Consider the following 15,864-nt stretch of genomic DNA (forward strand, 5'->3'; position numbering starts at 1 on the left):
AGATCTCAAAATCTGATTCATAGCAATCAATTTCTTTGAGATATGGCAATTTAGATATTGGTATGTAAAATGGCTTATTCGGTTAATAAAAAACCCTAAAAAACAATGGCGTCACACACCCTGGGCGTGACCAATACTGCCAGTGTAGATTTGGATTCTTATAGAACTATGTATAAGCTTTCATTAGAAATAAGTTTGGCTCTCATATTTTGAATTTGAAAATCTGTCAAATTCTCATGTCTCATATGGAATAGCCCCCTTATGTTTTTTTTTTTGTTTTTTTGTTTTTTTTCTCTTCTATTTTCTTTAACGGAGGCAGTGTATTTTAACAAGGAATCATCCTGTCCGCTTTGAACTGGCCTAATCATGGAGAGGTTGCGATTTTTCCTTCTTTTCATTTATCTTAATTGTTCATTTGTCTACAACTTCACTAGGGAGATCTCCTTAAATTGATTCTCCTCACTGTCTGCCATAGAGTTCTCATGATGTCGGTTTGGAGAATTTTGTATTGCATCAACCTGAAACCCCCTGATTGATGATTTCATCTATTCTCAGTACTTCTCTGCTAGCTATTGTAAGGAGAAATTCTGTCTTGGTCACTTACGGGAGTCAAAGGACAAAAATCCAGCCAGGAGAAGATTTCCTGTATTTAAGGGGGTTGCCCACATGATTCCCTAGGGAGCTGGCAAGTGTAGGGCTTACACGTTGAAAATATTGATGAAGCCAGCGGCAATATCCAAAGTTTTTCGTATGGAATTGATTGTCGGGCCGGATTACCCTTTAGTGGTGGGATGAACGAGTGTTCCGATCGATTTCCACATTGATCTCATGTTGACCTATGATTTTCTTGTCCTCTTTACACAGTACACGGTGGAGCATTTGTCGACGGAATGAGGTGGTTGCAAAGCTTGAAAGGTAGTGCGGAGCCAAGAATAGTAGTTTTTTGAGGGAGCAAGAAGAACTAATGACAGTTGTATATATGTATGTGTGTGTGTGCGTGCGTGCGCGCGAAGTAATTTTAGATATGTTTGTACTTATATTTATAAATTTGGCTGTATTTTACTCGGATATACTAGCTCTCTCGAGCTACACTAAATCCAAGTTTAAATAAAGTGATACATATGCATGCATGCATGTATGTGTGGAAGTTTCAGTGTGAGAATTGTCGTTTCGCCGTTGCTGTTTCCTCAGTTACGAGCAGCCCTGATTCAAATTTGCATGGGCCCCCGACCTTCTTTGCAGGTCTGCGGTGAATGCATGCGGGAACCATGGCAAATGTGCGTCTGTCGTCTGATCTGGACCCGCTGGTTTGAAAGGCATTTAGCCCTAGTGCAGGATTCAAAGTTGCACTGGTCCTTGATTTCTGTCGAAATGTTTAAGCGCCTATTATAGTGGGGCTTGTGTTCTGCTCGGGTGTTAGAGGAAACTAAGCACGAAGATGTACTCGCTGTGTTCAAACTGCACGCAGAGCTAAATCAAAAATTGCGTTGCCTCCCCTGACCAAGAGAGAATTTCTCCCTACAATATCGATACATTATCAAGGGGACAAGTGATGAGAATAAAGGAAGGTATTAGTTTAGGGGATTGCGAGTCGCTTCCAGCTCCACATTCTCTGAACTGACATGGTGAGAATTGTATGGCAGACAGTAATCGTAGTCAGGTTGAGGACACGGACACTCTCACGGCAACTCCACCGATGAGAACCTGGCTTGAAATTTCAGTCTAAGTAGGTTGTCGTGTGAGGGGGGCTTCAAATGCAACTCTCGGCCCGACCGGTTCTAAATGACAAGCAAAACTCGCCTGCGAGAACGGGAGACGAGGAAAAGGTGCTGATGACGCGCTCTTGACCCCGAAACTCCCAAGATGTGATTGTCAAGTGTCCCCTCTAGCTGCCAGACATTTCCTTGTAGACAGGTTATGGGAATTGGGTGCTCGATCGAGGCGACATCATCTACCTGACGAGTTTGAGTATTCTCATTAGCTGTTTGTTGGATCGTGCATGAATATTATAGGGAGAAGTAACAGTTCAATCACTTCTGGCAGTTTAATTAGAGAGGAGGTTGAGATATGCTTGGCCTCCAAGTTCCGTGTTCGATAGAAGATGTATGGTTCGATTACTTTTTAATTTTTATTTTTATTTTTCGGCTGTCCTCCCTCGCGTGGGTTCGGGTAGATTCTTGGGAAATGTGCGCTTGCCCAAAGTCCATCATCTCTCCACCACGAGAGTCCAGCCATGGAAATCCTCCAAATATGGTCAACCATTGTTCCGGCGCAGAATTCTGCGCCAGAACAATGGGACGATAGCTAGACTAGAGAACTGGACCGAGAAAATGGCGGCCAACCAGCCAGGAACCTTTCATTTTTCGCTGAGAATAGCTTTTTTTATTTCTTAACCAGTATGCGACTCCAACTGCAAAGTCGGACGGGCATTCCGAGGAATTTCTGGACTCATTGTTGTACTTGTGGATGAAACGAGGTGTTTCAAGAAAAGCTTGAAAGGTGAGTAACTGCTGGTTCATTGTTGGGCCGGGAAGGCTTTTTGGTAGCATGTCCAGCATGGACATGGTAATGATTTTTGTAGGTACGGCAAAGCCGACAGAGTAGACCTGTTAAGGGATTTTTTCCAATGCCCTATGAAGCAATCTTTTTTTTCCTCGATGTTCAAGAGTGTTTTGCAAGTTTTGCACCTCGAGACAGGGGCACTGGTTTTTAAATCCTTGCAAATGACTTTTAAGGGTAGTGATGATCGATGGTGATGATCTCAGCAATGGCCCCAACAAGTTTAATAATAGTGATGGAAAAAGCGAGGGGAAAAAAAAAAAAAACAAAAACAAAAACAAAACAAAACAAAACAGTCCTTGGACTTTGGAAAGTGCCCACGATGCAGACTAGTACTAATGAGAGCACTATTTGCCACAAAAACACAAACTCGTTTTATTGCCTTTCCACTTACGAGTTATTGTACAGCTGCCACGAAATCTAGAACTTGTTGAGTTAGAAGTCTTTGCCTGACAAAATCACTACCCAAATGTCAACAGTCGATAAAAGAGAGCCAAATTCCTTTTTGCTACCTCTAAGGCCTCTTTTTCCAATTTCTGTCGGTGTGGGAAGAATATTTTCCTCTAATATCAAACATTGCAACTACAGTAAAAACCCGCGTGTAAGAATGTCTGGCAAGACAGGTTCTTAAAATATCTTCAATGAAAATGCCATTAAATAGTTATAGTGTACAAAATCAAAATCTAGAACCTGTTGAGTTAGAAGTCTTAAAATATCTTAAATGAAAGTGCCATTAAATAATTATACAGTACAAAATCCAAATCTAGAACTTGTTGAGTTAGAAGTCTTTGCCTGACAAAAACCCTACCCAAATGTCAACAGTTGATAGAAGAGAGCCAATTTCCTTTTTTGCTTCTTCTAAGACCTCTTTTTCCAATTTCTGTCGGTGTCGGAAAAATATATTTTCCTCTAATATCAAACATTGCAACTACAGTAGAAACCCGCGTGTAAGAATGTCTGGCAAAACAGGTTCTTAAAATATCGTCAATGAAAATGCCATTAAATAATTATACTGTACCATACAATGTGTACTGAACAATGTACTTAATTGTACAGTTTAGAAGTTTACAGCCAGGAGTGCATTTTTTTTTTTTTTTTTTCTTTTTTTAAACTTGCTTTGATACATGACTGGGAGCCATGAATACAGTGGGGGAACTGTATTGTTTTTTACACATGTTTTACAGAAGTATCAGATGTATAGAAAACATTTGTTTTATGGTTAGAGACATATTTTGCTACGACATTGTTGAATCGTTATCCAGAATGACTCTTCTTATAAGAGCCATGCGGGTTTTGCTGAATAAACAGGTTCTGACATTTTTGGGTATCGACATCCAAAATTTCTGCCAAAAAAGGCTCTTAATTACTAGGTTCTTACACGCGGGTTTTAGCTGTATTCCAAAAACACTTGAACTTCAATTGCAGTTTTTTTTTTTTTTTTCTTTCTTTCTTTCTCTTTTTGTGTGTGTCTCTAGTTTTTGTTTGTTTTCAGAACCTTGTGAATTTCGAATCGGCTTTTTTTTTTTCTTTTCTTTTTCCTTTTTTTTTTTTTAAAACCTGAAACGTTTGCACTTGCGAGAGTCATTGCCCGGCAAAAACGCGACTCGAATGTCGGCACTTGACGAGCAAAAGACGCAGCAGAAACGTTCTTGTTTACAGCCTAGCCGCCAAGCGGTCTACAGTTCGCTCCTGTCGGTGTTCGAACGCAGTGTCTTTTTTTACTCTCCGATCAAACCCTTTACACCCTGACGACGACGGTATCCGAATCTCTCTATACGTTTCTTTTGGCACCGGCAAGGAGAGTCGGTTTCCCTAGCAGAGTTAGTTTTCAGGGTTGGCAATCGTTTCCTACCTTCTCGTGATGTTCTGGAATGACTCGGCTCTACCACCTTGGGGAGAAATCGGATGCTCGTCGCTCTCAGGGTTGGAAAGGGTTCGAATGTGCACGGTCTGCTGAGGTCGGCTCTCAGGTGGCAGTCTGCTCAGAAAAGCAGCCAGCGAAGACCTGGGCGAGAATTCTCTGTTGCTCCTCGGGGTCGTCCGGCTGCAAATACCACAACCATCTCTGGTCCTCGCCACGAACACATCTTCGAAGGAGAAAGACGAGGGCGGCCAGCTGGCTCTGGCGGTCCTCGTGGTGACCGATGGCCGTGCCCAGCTTGGACAGGTGACTCCAGACATCTCCCCAGCCTCTCTCGAGTTGCAAGTGCTTCAGCCGCGGACACAGCATGCAGAGGAAACCCGCGTTGGCCACGCTTCGAAGCTTGGTCGAGGAACAGCCAAGAAGCTCGCGCAATGCGTTGACAAGGGACGGCCTTCTCTCCTCGGGGGTTTCGCCAGAGTTCAGCAGACGTGCGATGGAGGGCGCAAGTTCCAGCATGGCAGCCAAGCGCTGGTTGCGCTTCAGGCCGAGTCCCACTAGTGTGGGTCGGTCCAATTTGTTCATGAACTGGCACACGAGGCAGTCCTGGTTTAAGCACTGTTCCGCGACTCGCTCGACGTCCCCGCCTTCCTCGTCGCACAGACAGTACGGGCAGTTTTGATCTTCTTCGCCTTGCGAGGGGCGCACTGCCGGTTCTCCCAGGCATGTGCAGTTTCGTTTCCAAGTGGTCCACAACGAGCAGACTTTGGCTGCGACCATCTGATCGCGTACCTCTCGGTAGCTCTCCTCTGCCATACTCTGCCTCTCCTCCTTGGCGGCTCGTGCGACCTACCACAGGAGAAAGAGAGAAACGAAATGAAAACATGGGTCCATCTAGTCTCCCAGTGACTCGGTCTAGCCACAAACCCCCTCTAGACCCAAGATCTCGCCCATAAATTCTCCTTACTCTCTGACGTACAGTTCCCCATCACGAATTTGGTGTCGTGTGTCATATCATGATTCCTTCAGTGACTCGTTTCTTTTATTCTCATTACAGCTTACCGGTGTGGGGTCACAGGGCTGGTTGGCTCTCAAGAACCGTTCAAGCCTGTCCAGGGATTCCTCACTGGGAAGGCGCGAAGCACGGATTCCTGGCAGGGCTAGCAGGGCTCGTCGAGGATCTCCTGCAGGGGGCGGCGGAGGGCTGGCCTCTCCTGGCTCTTGGCCGCTGACACGCGAGGTGCTCGTCTCCTGGGGAAGCACGGTCCGCCGCCGAGCCGTCGGTCTCCTACTCTGTCGATAGCCGGAGCTGCCGCTCTGCGGGCCCTGCCGGCTCTGCCGGCCTCGCCGGCTCTGCCGCTGCGGCTCTGTTCCTGGCCCTGGCCCAGCCCCGACGCCGAGCTCTTCGATGACAGTGGTGGTAGACACAAAGCGCCGAAGCAGACTCTCCATGTGCTGCCTGACGGCGGTGTCGTGCCCCTCTGTACCCGGTCCGCCCGGCGGCAAGGTCTGCGATTCTCCAGCAGTGTCCCAGCCCACCGACAATTGGGACTCTGTGCCAGAACTGCTTCCTGCCTCGTCTTCCTCTGACGTTGGTGGAGACTGGAGCAGGAGTTGCTGCCAGCGATCTGTGGAGGTCCTCCTCAGGCCTTGTGCCTGCTCAGCCGTCAGTGCTGTTAGGGTCAAGAAGTCTATGCCGAATCGCGTCATCAGATCGACCAGGCGGGCCGGTTTGTCGCGTCTGCCAGCGTGTTTTATCGCACTGGTGCGAGCCAACATCAGTTCGGATGTGGTCAGCCCCAGCCCCTCGATCATCGTTCGCGAAGTGAAGGCAGCTATGTCTCCTGCAAGATTGAAGCAAGAAAAAGAATGAAAAATGAAAATCAAAGCAAGACGCAACGAGACAAGAGAGAGAGAGAGAGAGAGACAGAGACAGAGAGAGAGAGAGAGAGAGAGAGAGAGAGAGAGAGAGAGAGAGAAAACAACAGAAAAAAAAAACAAAAAAAAAAACAGAAAAAATCAGAAAAATCGAAAAAACCGCGGGAAAAACACACAGAAAAACGTAAAAACCACTGTTTTTGTTTGTCTCACCTGTAGACATGCTACGCACTGCCTGATTGGAGATGCGCGCTGCAACCACAACGTTTCCTGGCAGCAGACCCCCGTGAGAGTGGGCTATCAGCCGACGTGGGAAGCCGTGCGTGAATTGCGCGGAGATGTCGCTCCAGTGAGGGGCCCGGAGGTGCATGACGTTGCCGAAATCGTCCACGCGCAGATCTTCCAAATGACGGTCGAACCACTCGTTGCCCGTTCTCATTTTATCGCTCAGGGCACGGCCCGCCTGGTGGAACATGGTCTCTTTGGAGAGCTCGCCCCTCATCTCCTGGCTTCTGTCGGTGGAGCGCGGCTGTTGCTCGCACCATTCTTCTCGGCCTGCCACGTAGCGGGCGCAATAGTCCCGGCACTGGTCTAGGTCTCCGAATTGGACCTGTTCGTCAACATCCTCTGGGAAAAGCCCCCGTGGCAGCCTTAAGCTGTCGAAGAGGAACAGCTGGAAGTTGAATGCCGTGGGTTCTTCTGGAGATACGGCAAGACCAACTGGGAAGTACGGTCCGATCAGCCGGCTGGTAGACGGGCGTTCCTGCCTTGCTCTAATGCTGTTGTCGAGGGCCATGTGGGTGGCCGGTGAATCCCCCTCCACGATCGAACTGTCGTCAAGAAACTCTTGGCTGTGGGTGAGAATAAACAAAATCAGCGCTAGGGTACCCCGCTGGTGACTATTGTTAGTAGATTCTTAGTTGCTTGTCTCGTTTTTGTGTTTCCTTCGGGCTTTTTTAATACGCTGTCGGTCGTTCGCACGCGTAACGAGTCTCTCCTTGTTGAAAATCCATGAACCCTTCCGCTCCCACGATGTCTGTCTGCTCAACAATTCTCACGGCGTCGGCGCGGCCAGCAGAAAATGTCTACTCTTAGATCGATTTTAGAATGACGTGGCTGATCCACAGATTGTTATTAGGAACCGTCACTAGTACTGTTGTTGCTATCACCATCGTCACTGGAGTGAAAGGGTTCATTCTAACTCCAGAAACGCAGTGGGTTTCTGTGAGCGTCAAGTTTATCGAGCCAAGTTAGCCTTCAAATGCCTCGGACATCCCTCGCTAGCAACTAAACGACTGCCTGAATTAGCCCTTGGACTCTCCCAGAGGTGATTTGCATTGAACTTCTCCCTATAGTATCCCATACATTTATCCCGTTAACCCAGCTGGTGAGAATACTGCAATGAATTAAGGTTGGGTTCCCTTGATTGAGCGCCAAATTCTCGTCACCAATTGACAAGGAAATGTGTCGCAGCTAGAGGGGAGAATTAACAATCAGATCTGGAGAGTCCAAGGGTTGGGGTGCATTTCTGCGGTGACAGTTCATAAATAAAAGTTCTGACGTATCACAAACTGAAATACAGTGATGTGAATACTCTAACTTCTAGTGGCGAGTCAAACTGGTCGGCGACAGGACCGACTGACCCGGTGACTAAGGGGCCGACCATTTAACTTCTGAGCTGGGGGGAGATTTTGAAAACAAATTTCCTGCAAGCGCTTGTTGGAATAAAGAAAAAAGACATTTCATGCAGCCCAAATGTAACAGAAAAAACATGTAGCCAAAAATCGGGAAAAAAACAAAACAAAAAAACACTATCCTGCACAGCAGATTGCTTGAAAAAAAGGGGGGAGAAAAAAAACAAAACAAAAATTCTTGATGACCCCGCCCCCCTCAACAGTTAAATGGTCGGCCCCTAAAGGTGTCATGAACGAACAGGGCTGGGTTGTTCAAAGGCGGGTTAAAATAACCAAGGATTAGTTTGAAATTTGATTTCAGATCTGAAAGCTTTAAAAAGAAAACTTCCGTTTAATTCCATTTGTCTACAGTTTGATAATTGAATGCTCTAATAAAATGGGAAAAATCAGCCCGAAACCACTTTTGAACAGAGAAATATAGAAACCTGGATTAAATTTTAAACCTGGGTTAGCACTAATCAGCCTTCGAACAACTGGGCCCAGTTCTTCACCAACGCGTCATTACCGCCAAATTCGCTCCACTGTTGTCGAATGGCGCTTTGTGTCCATGGAATTGCGCATTAAAAAAAATTATTTCAAATGGTAAAATGTACCTTGCTTCTCCCATGACATCATCATCTGGCCCCTCCTTGTCACTATCGCGCCGAGTCGCACGGCCGCTGCTGTAAGAGAAGACAGGAGTGCTGTTTGAGATCGACCTACATCATATTTTGATGTTCCACTCGTCTCCAGTGCCGAATTAAATTTGGTAAGCAAATCAAAGGAGTCGGTGCCGGGAATCAAAAGCGAGAGCCATCGAGTCGTTGAAAAGAAAAACAACACAACAAAACAAAAATGTTTGAAAAATGAGATAAGAAAAAAAAAAAAAAAGAAAAGGTGATTTGGAATTGAAATGCTTTTGATTTCAGTTTTTGCCCTTGCCTCCGCTTCTCCCTTGAGCACAAGTCATCCGAGAATTAAGTTAAGATCGGCACGAACACGCCAATTACCACGGATTAATACAGAACGTTTTAAGAATTGCCATTTGAATGGAATCAGGCTAAGTAACATTCTACATCCTATGTTTTCATTGATTTTATATCATTATTGTAAACGATCTTTACTCTCTGTAACGTTCGTCGTGTATTTTAACGAGCGAACTAAAGACACATCAACATCAACATTACCATTACAATTACAATGACAATTAATGGCACAAGAAGAAAATCGAGGCTCAATCCTAACCTTGTGGCCTCGGTAGCTTCTGTCTGCAGGAAATCGGCGCCGGAGTAGGTGGCTCTTTGGCTTCTTGGAGTCGCAGACGCACTTTCGCCCCTCGATGTCTTTGTCCGTTTGCTTCTTGGGGGCATGTGGAAATCTTCTTGCTCCCTTGGAGCGCACTTGGCAATAGGAACTCTTGATCGCGCAGCTTATTGACCTCACTCGGAGCGTACGATCTCTCGTAGTCGAGAACACAATTATTTGCACTACGCGACAGTGAGCGTGCAAGGTATTTACAGTCCTTCACCTGTCGCGCATAACTGTATCGCGTGTCGAATGACAGGAAACGAGCTCAGATATGCGGAAGGAAGCAAATGCGCTCTTAGCTGGAAAGGAAACACGGTCTCAAAACAAAAGCAAACGCGCCATTGGCACCGGAAGACAGATTCTGCCCCGGTGTTTCTTCCAGTTTCGTTTGTGTTTTCTGCCTGTCTGCCTGCCTGCCTGCCTGTTTTGTTTGTCTGTTTGTTTGTTTGTTTGTTTTGTTGGTTTGTTTTTCTTTCTTTGAAACCCAGGTCTGTTCCCCTCTTTTAATTTCCTTTTAAACGCAGCTTCTTTGGTTGTGTTTACTTCACTTTTGAAACTCGATCCGATTAATTTTAAAACAGGAAGGCCAATATGCGCTCTTGGACAGGCAGGAAGTGAAAAGAAAAATAGCAGGATCTGCATTTCAAAATGAATCTGCCGTATTTACCTAGTTACAAATGTGTTCTTAGTAGCGTAGATGTAGATGTTACGCTCAACTCGAAGCGTCTGTCTAAAAATTGCTGCAGGACATAAACTTCCGCGTACAAACAATTAAACCACAAACAGGAAGCCAATACGGTCTTCAATAGGAAGTGAACGTGGCCGCTTGTTATTCATTCATTTTTTTGTTTTTTGTTTTTTTTTTTTGTTCTCTTCAAAAGGCAACCTTTTCAAGGAGATTTAGGAGGTCAGAGGTCAGGTTTTCTCGTACATTCTCTGTCGAGTTTCGATGAATGTTGGACCTCACGGGATCAAGTTGAAACTTGGACACATCTCTCTGGTTATATTCGGGCTAAAGAAATCATTTCGGTAGTATATTACAAAACTAAGATACTGCGGCATGTAGGAAAAATAAATTCCCATAGCTGCCTTTGAAGCTTTTTTCTTTTTTTTTTTTTTTTTTCCCTTCTCCTTCTTAATCTTCTTCTTCAAGTTCGACACTGGCAAAATTAGAATGCACGATTTCAACAAAAATGCGGGAAACTACATGTATAGTTGATGCTTAAGAATTCATATCTCTCGTTAGCAAGTCAAGGCTAGAGAAGTGATGTTGGTACAATGAAAAAGCTAAAAGAATTCTACCTGTAGAAAAAGATTAATGGAAAAGGCTGCTTTGAAAGGATTCATTTGTTTTTAAGACATCCTTGAAGTTCATGAATGGCAACGCTATTTAATGGAAACGGCGCAGAAACATCATTTATGCTCGATGCAAGAAAACTCACATCTCTCGTTATATCGAGGCTAGAGAAACGATTTCCATATCCTTACAAAGCTAAATTAGTGCTGCACTTAGGAAAAATACATTGCAACGCTCGCGTTGGATCAGTCACATCAAAAACGGGCCATTTCAAAGACCACGGGAGATTTGCAGGCTAGAGTAGGGTCGGGGAGCGGGGAGGAGGTGGGGCGACTGGTAACCAGCCAGACCACCAACCCCTTCACGCTACATGAAGCTGATTGTTAAGTGGTGAGGTTCACCGTGCTTTGCTTGCTCTAAGAAATTTAATTTGCTTCGGGCCAAGGTTAGCGTTCTCTGTCTCCGCTCAAGCTCCCGCATCCAGAACGACCAGGGGGACAAAACACGCACGCACGGTGGAGGAACTCCTCCAGGCCCTCGCGCGGTGGCTGACTTGGTGAGTGCCATTAGATTGCCACTGAAAGCCCCATTAGTGTGATTTAAAGAAAGCCTTGGGCCCCTCTCGCTATATGCGCATTCCATTCCATTCCATTCCATTCCATTCCGTCGTGTATGGAAAGCCATACTGGACAAAAGTGGGCGAGAATAGTTTTGTTGGCCGAGAAATCATTTTGTCACGCGATCAAGAAAAACATTTCAGTGCCCGGTGATCGACCCCATTTAATATGGCCTTTCATAATTATAGTACCTGTCCAATCGATCTACGCACTGCTCGCAAAGAGCAATAGATATAGCTTCCCCCGCGGATTCATGAAAACTACTTTTACAGCAACAAATTAAATACCAAACTGGAGAGCCAACTCGAGAGCCAGTTCAAATCCTGCAAGCCTAGTTACTCTTCATTCAAGGCTCACTGATTCAGAAATTCTCAAAATGCATTGACCAAATCGCTTTTGGCACAACCTCTACTCCAACCAATAAATGTATCGATGAATTGATATATTGTTAACGTTCACTTTATTAGCTGTCATCGTGATTGGTCTCCCCTAGACCTTTCATTTGCATAATTATTATTGATATCATTGTATTTATTCATACAGTCATTTCATGCTAATGTCTTTATTTATGTATTATCTGTATTTATAACCATTTTATATTAGGATATATTTTTAAATGTAAGTGTATTATAGTCTACTAAGTAGATAGCAGGTCCACATCAGCAACTGATGCCATCTACTCAACCTGCTTTAACAAATCAAGAATGTATGTCTGTGTGTAACCAATTTTTTATCATATTTCATTCTCATTGCATTGCTTGCTCACCAACTCCAAATCCTCTTCAGCCCTAATTGAAACCCACAACTCCATCAACAAACTGCATGTCTTATGTGACCATGGCTAGCTGCTAAAGATACTCCTTGTTATACAGCTAGGCTATCCTTAAAAATTCATCCATAAACAGAGCAGTTCTTAACTCCATTCTGCTGCTGACTAACCCATAGCCCAGAAACTATCACAAGGCTTCTCTGGTCAGTGGTCTTAGGCCACAAATAGTCTGCAAGTAGGTCTATTTCCACTGCAAATTCAACCTTTCATCTATAATTATCATCACAGTGACCCTCACTCCTCCTCCATAAATGCTAAAACCAAAGCAATCCTCTAATATTTTGGACGCGCGAGCACAAAGAGCGCCGCCCTGCGATACTCACAAACAGTCTCCGACCTGTCCTCGTGCCTTCTCAGGCGCGTCCTGCCCAAAACCCTCTGCCAACCCCTTACTCTTTCCATCTCTATATTCTTATAAGCAATTCCCACTTCCTCAGGCCTGGGACCAAAGCAATCCTCTAATATTTTGGACGCGCGAGCACAAAGAGCCCCTCCCTGCGATACTCACAAACAGTCTCCGACCTGTCCTCGTGCCTTCTCAGGCCCGTCCTGCCCAAAACCCTCTGCCAACCCTTACTCTTTCCATCTCTATATTCTTATAAGCAATTCCCACTCCCTCAGGCCTGGGACCAAAGCAATCCTCTAATATTTTGGACGCGCGAGCACAAAGAGCCCCTCCCTGCGATACTCACAAACAGTCTCCGACCTGTCCTCGTGCCTTCTCAGGCCCGTCCTGCCCAAAACCCTCTGCCAACCCCTTACTCTTTCCATCTCTATATTCTTATAAGCAATTCCCACTCCCTCAGGCCTGGGACCAAAGCAATCCTCTAATATTTTGGACGCGCGAGCACAAAGAGCGCCGCCCTGCGATACTCACAAACAGTCTCCGACCTGTCCTCGTGCCTTCTCAGGCCCGTCCTGCCCAAAACCCTCTGCCAACCCCTTACTCTTTCCATCTCTATATTCTTATAAGCAATTCCCACTCCCTCAGGCCTGGGACCAAAGCAATCCTCTAATATTTTGGACGCGCGAGCACAAAGAGCGCCGCCCTGCGATACTCACAAACAGTCTCCGACATGTCCTCGTGCCTTCTCAGGCGCGTCCTGCCCAAAACCCTCTGCCAACCCCTTACTCTTTCCATCTCTATATTCTTATAAGCAATTCCCACTCCCTCAGGCCTGGGACCAAAGCAATCCTCTAATATTTTGGACGCGCGAGCACAAAGAGCGCCGCCCTGCGATACTCACAAACAGTCTCCGACCTGTCCTCGTGCCTTCTCAGGCCCGTCCTGCCCAAAACCCTCTGCCAACCCCTTACTCTTTCCATCTCTATATTCTTATAAGCAATTCCCACTCCCTCAGGCCTGGGACCAAAGCAATCCTCTAATATTTTGGACGCGCGAGCACAAAGAGCGCCGCCCTGCGATACTCACAAACAGTCTCCGACCTGTCCTCGTGCCTTCTCAGGCCCGTCCTGCCCAAAACCCTCTGCCAACCCCTTACTCTTTCCATCTCTATATTCTTATAAGCAATTCCCACTCCCTCAGGCCTGGGACCAAAGCAATCCTCTAATATTTTGGACGCGCGAGCACAAAGAGCGCCGCCCTGCGATACTCACAAACAGTCTCCGACATGTCCTCGTGCCTTCTCAGGCGCGTCCTGCCCAAAACCCTCTGCCAACCCCTTACTCTTTCCATCTCTATATTGTTATAAGCAATTCCCACTCTCTCAGGCCTGGGACCAAAGCAATCCTCTAATATTTTGGACGCGCGAGCACAAAGAGCGCCGCCCTGCGATACTCACAAACAGTCTCCGACCTGTCCTCGTGCCTTCTCAGGCCCGTCCTGCCCAAAACCCTCTGCCAACCCCTTACTCTTTCCATCTCTATATTCTTATAAGCAATTCCCACTCCCTCAGGCCTGGGACCAAAGCAATCCTCTAATATTTTGGACGCGCGAGCACAAAGAGCCCCTCCCTGGGATACCTACAGACAGTCTGCGGTATCTCCTGGCATCTCGCCAGATGAGTCCTGGCAAAAAACCTGTATCCTATTCTGTTCTGTCCTAACATACCAAACTGCTACTGTGTCACTGCCGAGATGCCCTTGGTGATTCTCCCTACTCTGTTTATTTTTCATGTAACAATGATTGTTTTTTTTGAATTATGTCAAAGGGTACAAATAAAGTTGTTGGTGCTTGATATTGTAAGGAGGATTTCTGCCTTGGTCGCTTCTGGGAGTTAGAGGGTTCACCATGTTATCACATTCTATATGACATGAATTATCTGGTACATCTTTCATCTTTCATCTTTTTTTGTTTACAGGACTTTATTTCAGAGGACCAGAATCAGAAGTTATTACAAGAGCATGAAGGTATGCATAATACTGAATTAGTGGAATTATATCTCTTGAGTTTTCCCAAAATTCCCAGTAATTCTTAAGCCTTTCACTGCCAAGATCTCATTAGTAATTCTTCTTTCTGTCTGCCATACAATCTTTTTCATGTAAGTTTGGAAAATTTGCTATTGGATCCACTAAAAATCCCCTTGACTTGCCTGCTTCAAATGGACTTGATATCATGAGCAGGAAATTCTGTCTTGGTCACTCATGGCAGTGAAATGGTTGATAAATTTCAGTTTGCGGGATCTACAAGAACACTGAAACAGTATACAGTAACATAAAAATATGCTGCTTGACAAATGACATTTGAATTGTAACACATCCAAAGAAGTTACAACCACATTAAATGAACTCAAAGCCTGACCCTGGAAGGAAAGGCTTAAATACCACTTGTATTATCTTACATCCATGATTAAATGACTCATTGATTGGTATTCATGGCAACACACATAATTCAAGCAAGTCATTGTATTTCATGGAAAAGCCAATTGACAGATTCTATTTACATTTGTGTCAAATCCATTTGGATGATTTATTTGGACTATTTTCAATGAGTGGCCATAATGGAGGATAATTGTTTTAAAGTTTTTTTTCTAGTCAGTCAAAACTATTTGACATGTAAAACTGAGTTGAGCATATAAATCAATTTCACTGACCACTTGAATTCTTAGTTGGGGGTTAGTGATGCCTATATTTATTTCATACTAGTTGCCTCCAAGTTTTCCTAAGCTTCCCAGTCATTGTTAACACTTTCACCAAGATAGCATTAGCAGTTCTCCTTACTGTCTGCCATACAATTCTTCTCTAAGTTGGAGAATTTGGTATTGGATCAACTAAAAATTCTCTTGTGGATATTTTGTAAGGAAAGATTGAAATGACTTATGTGGAACCCGACCTTAATCACTCCATGCCTAAAACTATTTCCTTATTTTTTGGTACAGGGTGAACTCAGGATAATCCCCTAACAGATTTTTCCTTCATTCTCCGCCTCACATGTGTGCTTCATATGGAATTCATCCTGTGAGAAGAGAATTTCCTTGTCACTCATGGCTGTGAAAGGGTTAATTATCTCTCAATATTAACAGCTGCCAAGGCCGCCTGCTGTTTGCATTGCGTTGCCATTGGTTTTTTGTAATCGGATGCTTTGGCGTCTTGGCGTCTTGCTTCGCGTCAACAGATTTCGTGTGGCTTTCAGTTTTGTCCACTTTGCACTAAACCTTGCGTTCAAGCTTCACCGATAGGTAAGTACCTTTTTCTCATTTTGTGTAGGCAGTGTCAGATTTATAGTTAGGGGCGGAAGATTGCCGTGAAGATTATTTCGGCTAAGGCGGTGAACTGATTTATAATAACCTAACTGGAAACGTGCTTAACACTCGAGTGAACGCCCTCCGTTTAGCTTGAAGAGCCTCGAGAACAAACTCTTAGGCTTCAAAGGAGATCGAACG

The 15,864-nt window shown here is 45.1% G+C and overlaps 1 protein-coding gene across 1 annotated transcript; it reads right to left on the bottom strand.

Annotated features, from left to right (window-relative positions):
• Positions 1 to 3,524: 3,524 nt before the first annotated feature.
• On the bottom strand, positions 3,525 to 5,324 carry LOC148715748 (uncharacterized). Its single transcript, XM_088746537.1, has one exon. It carries the CDS (start codon positions 5,234 to 5,236, stop codon positions 4,526 to 4,528), a length of 711 nt encoding a protein of 236 aa, XP_088602663.1. The 5' UTR covers positions 5,237 to 5,324; the 3' UTR covers positions 3,525 to 4,525.
• Positions 5,325 to 15,864: the final 10,540 nt, after the last annotated feature.

Source organism: Stylophora pistillata, unplaced genomic scaffold, assembly GCF_964205215.1.
Source record: "Stylophora pistillata unplaced genomic scaffold, jaStyPist1.2 SCAFFOLD_93, whole genome shotgun sequence".
Taxonomy (NCBI): domain Eukaryota; kingdom Metazoa; phylum Cnidaria; class Anthozoa; order Scleractinia; family Pocilloporidae; genus Stylophora; species Stylophora pistillata.

Bases quoted from the DNA above. Each gene is read 5' to 3' on its own strand.
- LOC148715748 (XM_088746537.1), bottom strand. From the start codon at position 5,236: ATGGCAGAGGAGAGCTACCGAGAGGTACGCGATCAGATGGTCGCAGCC.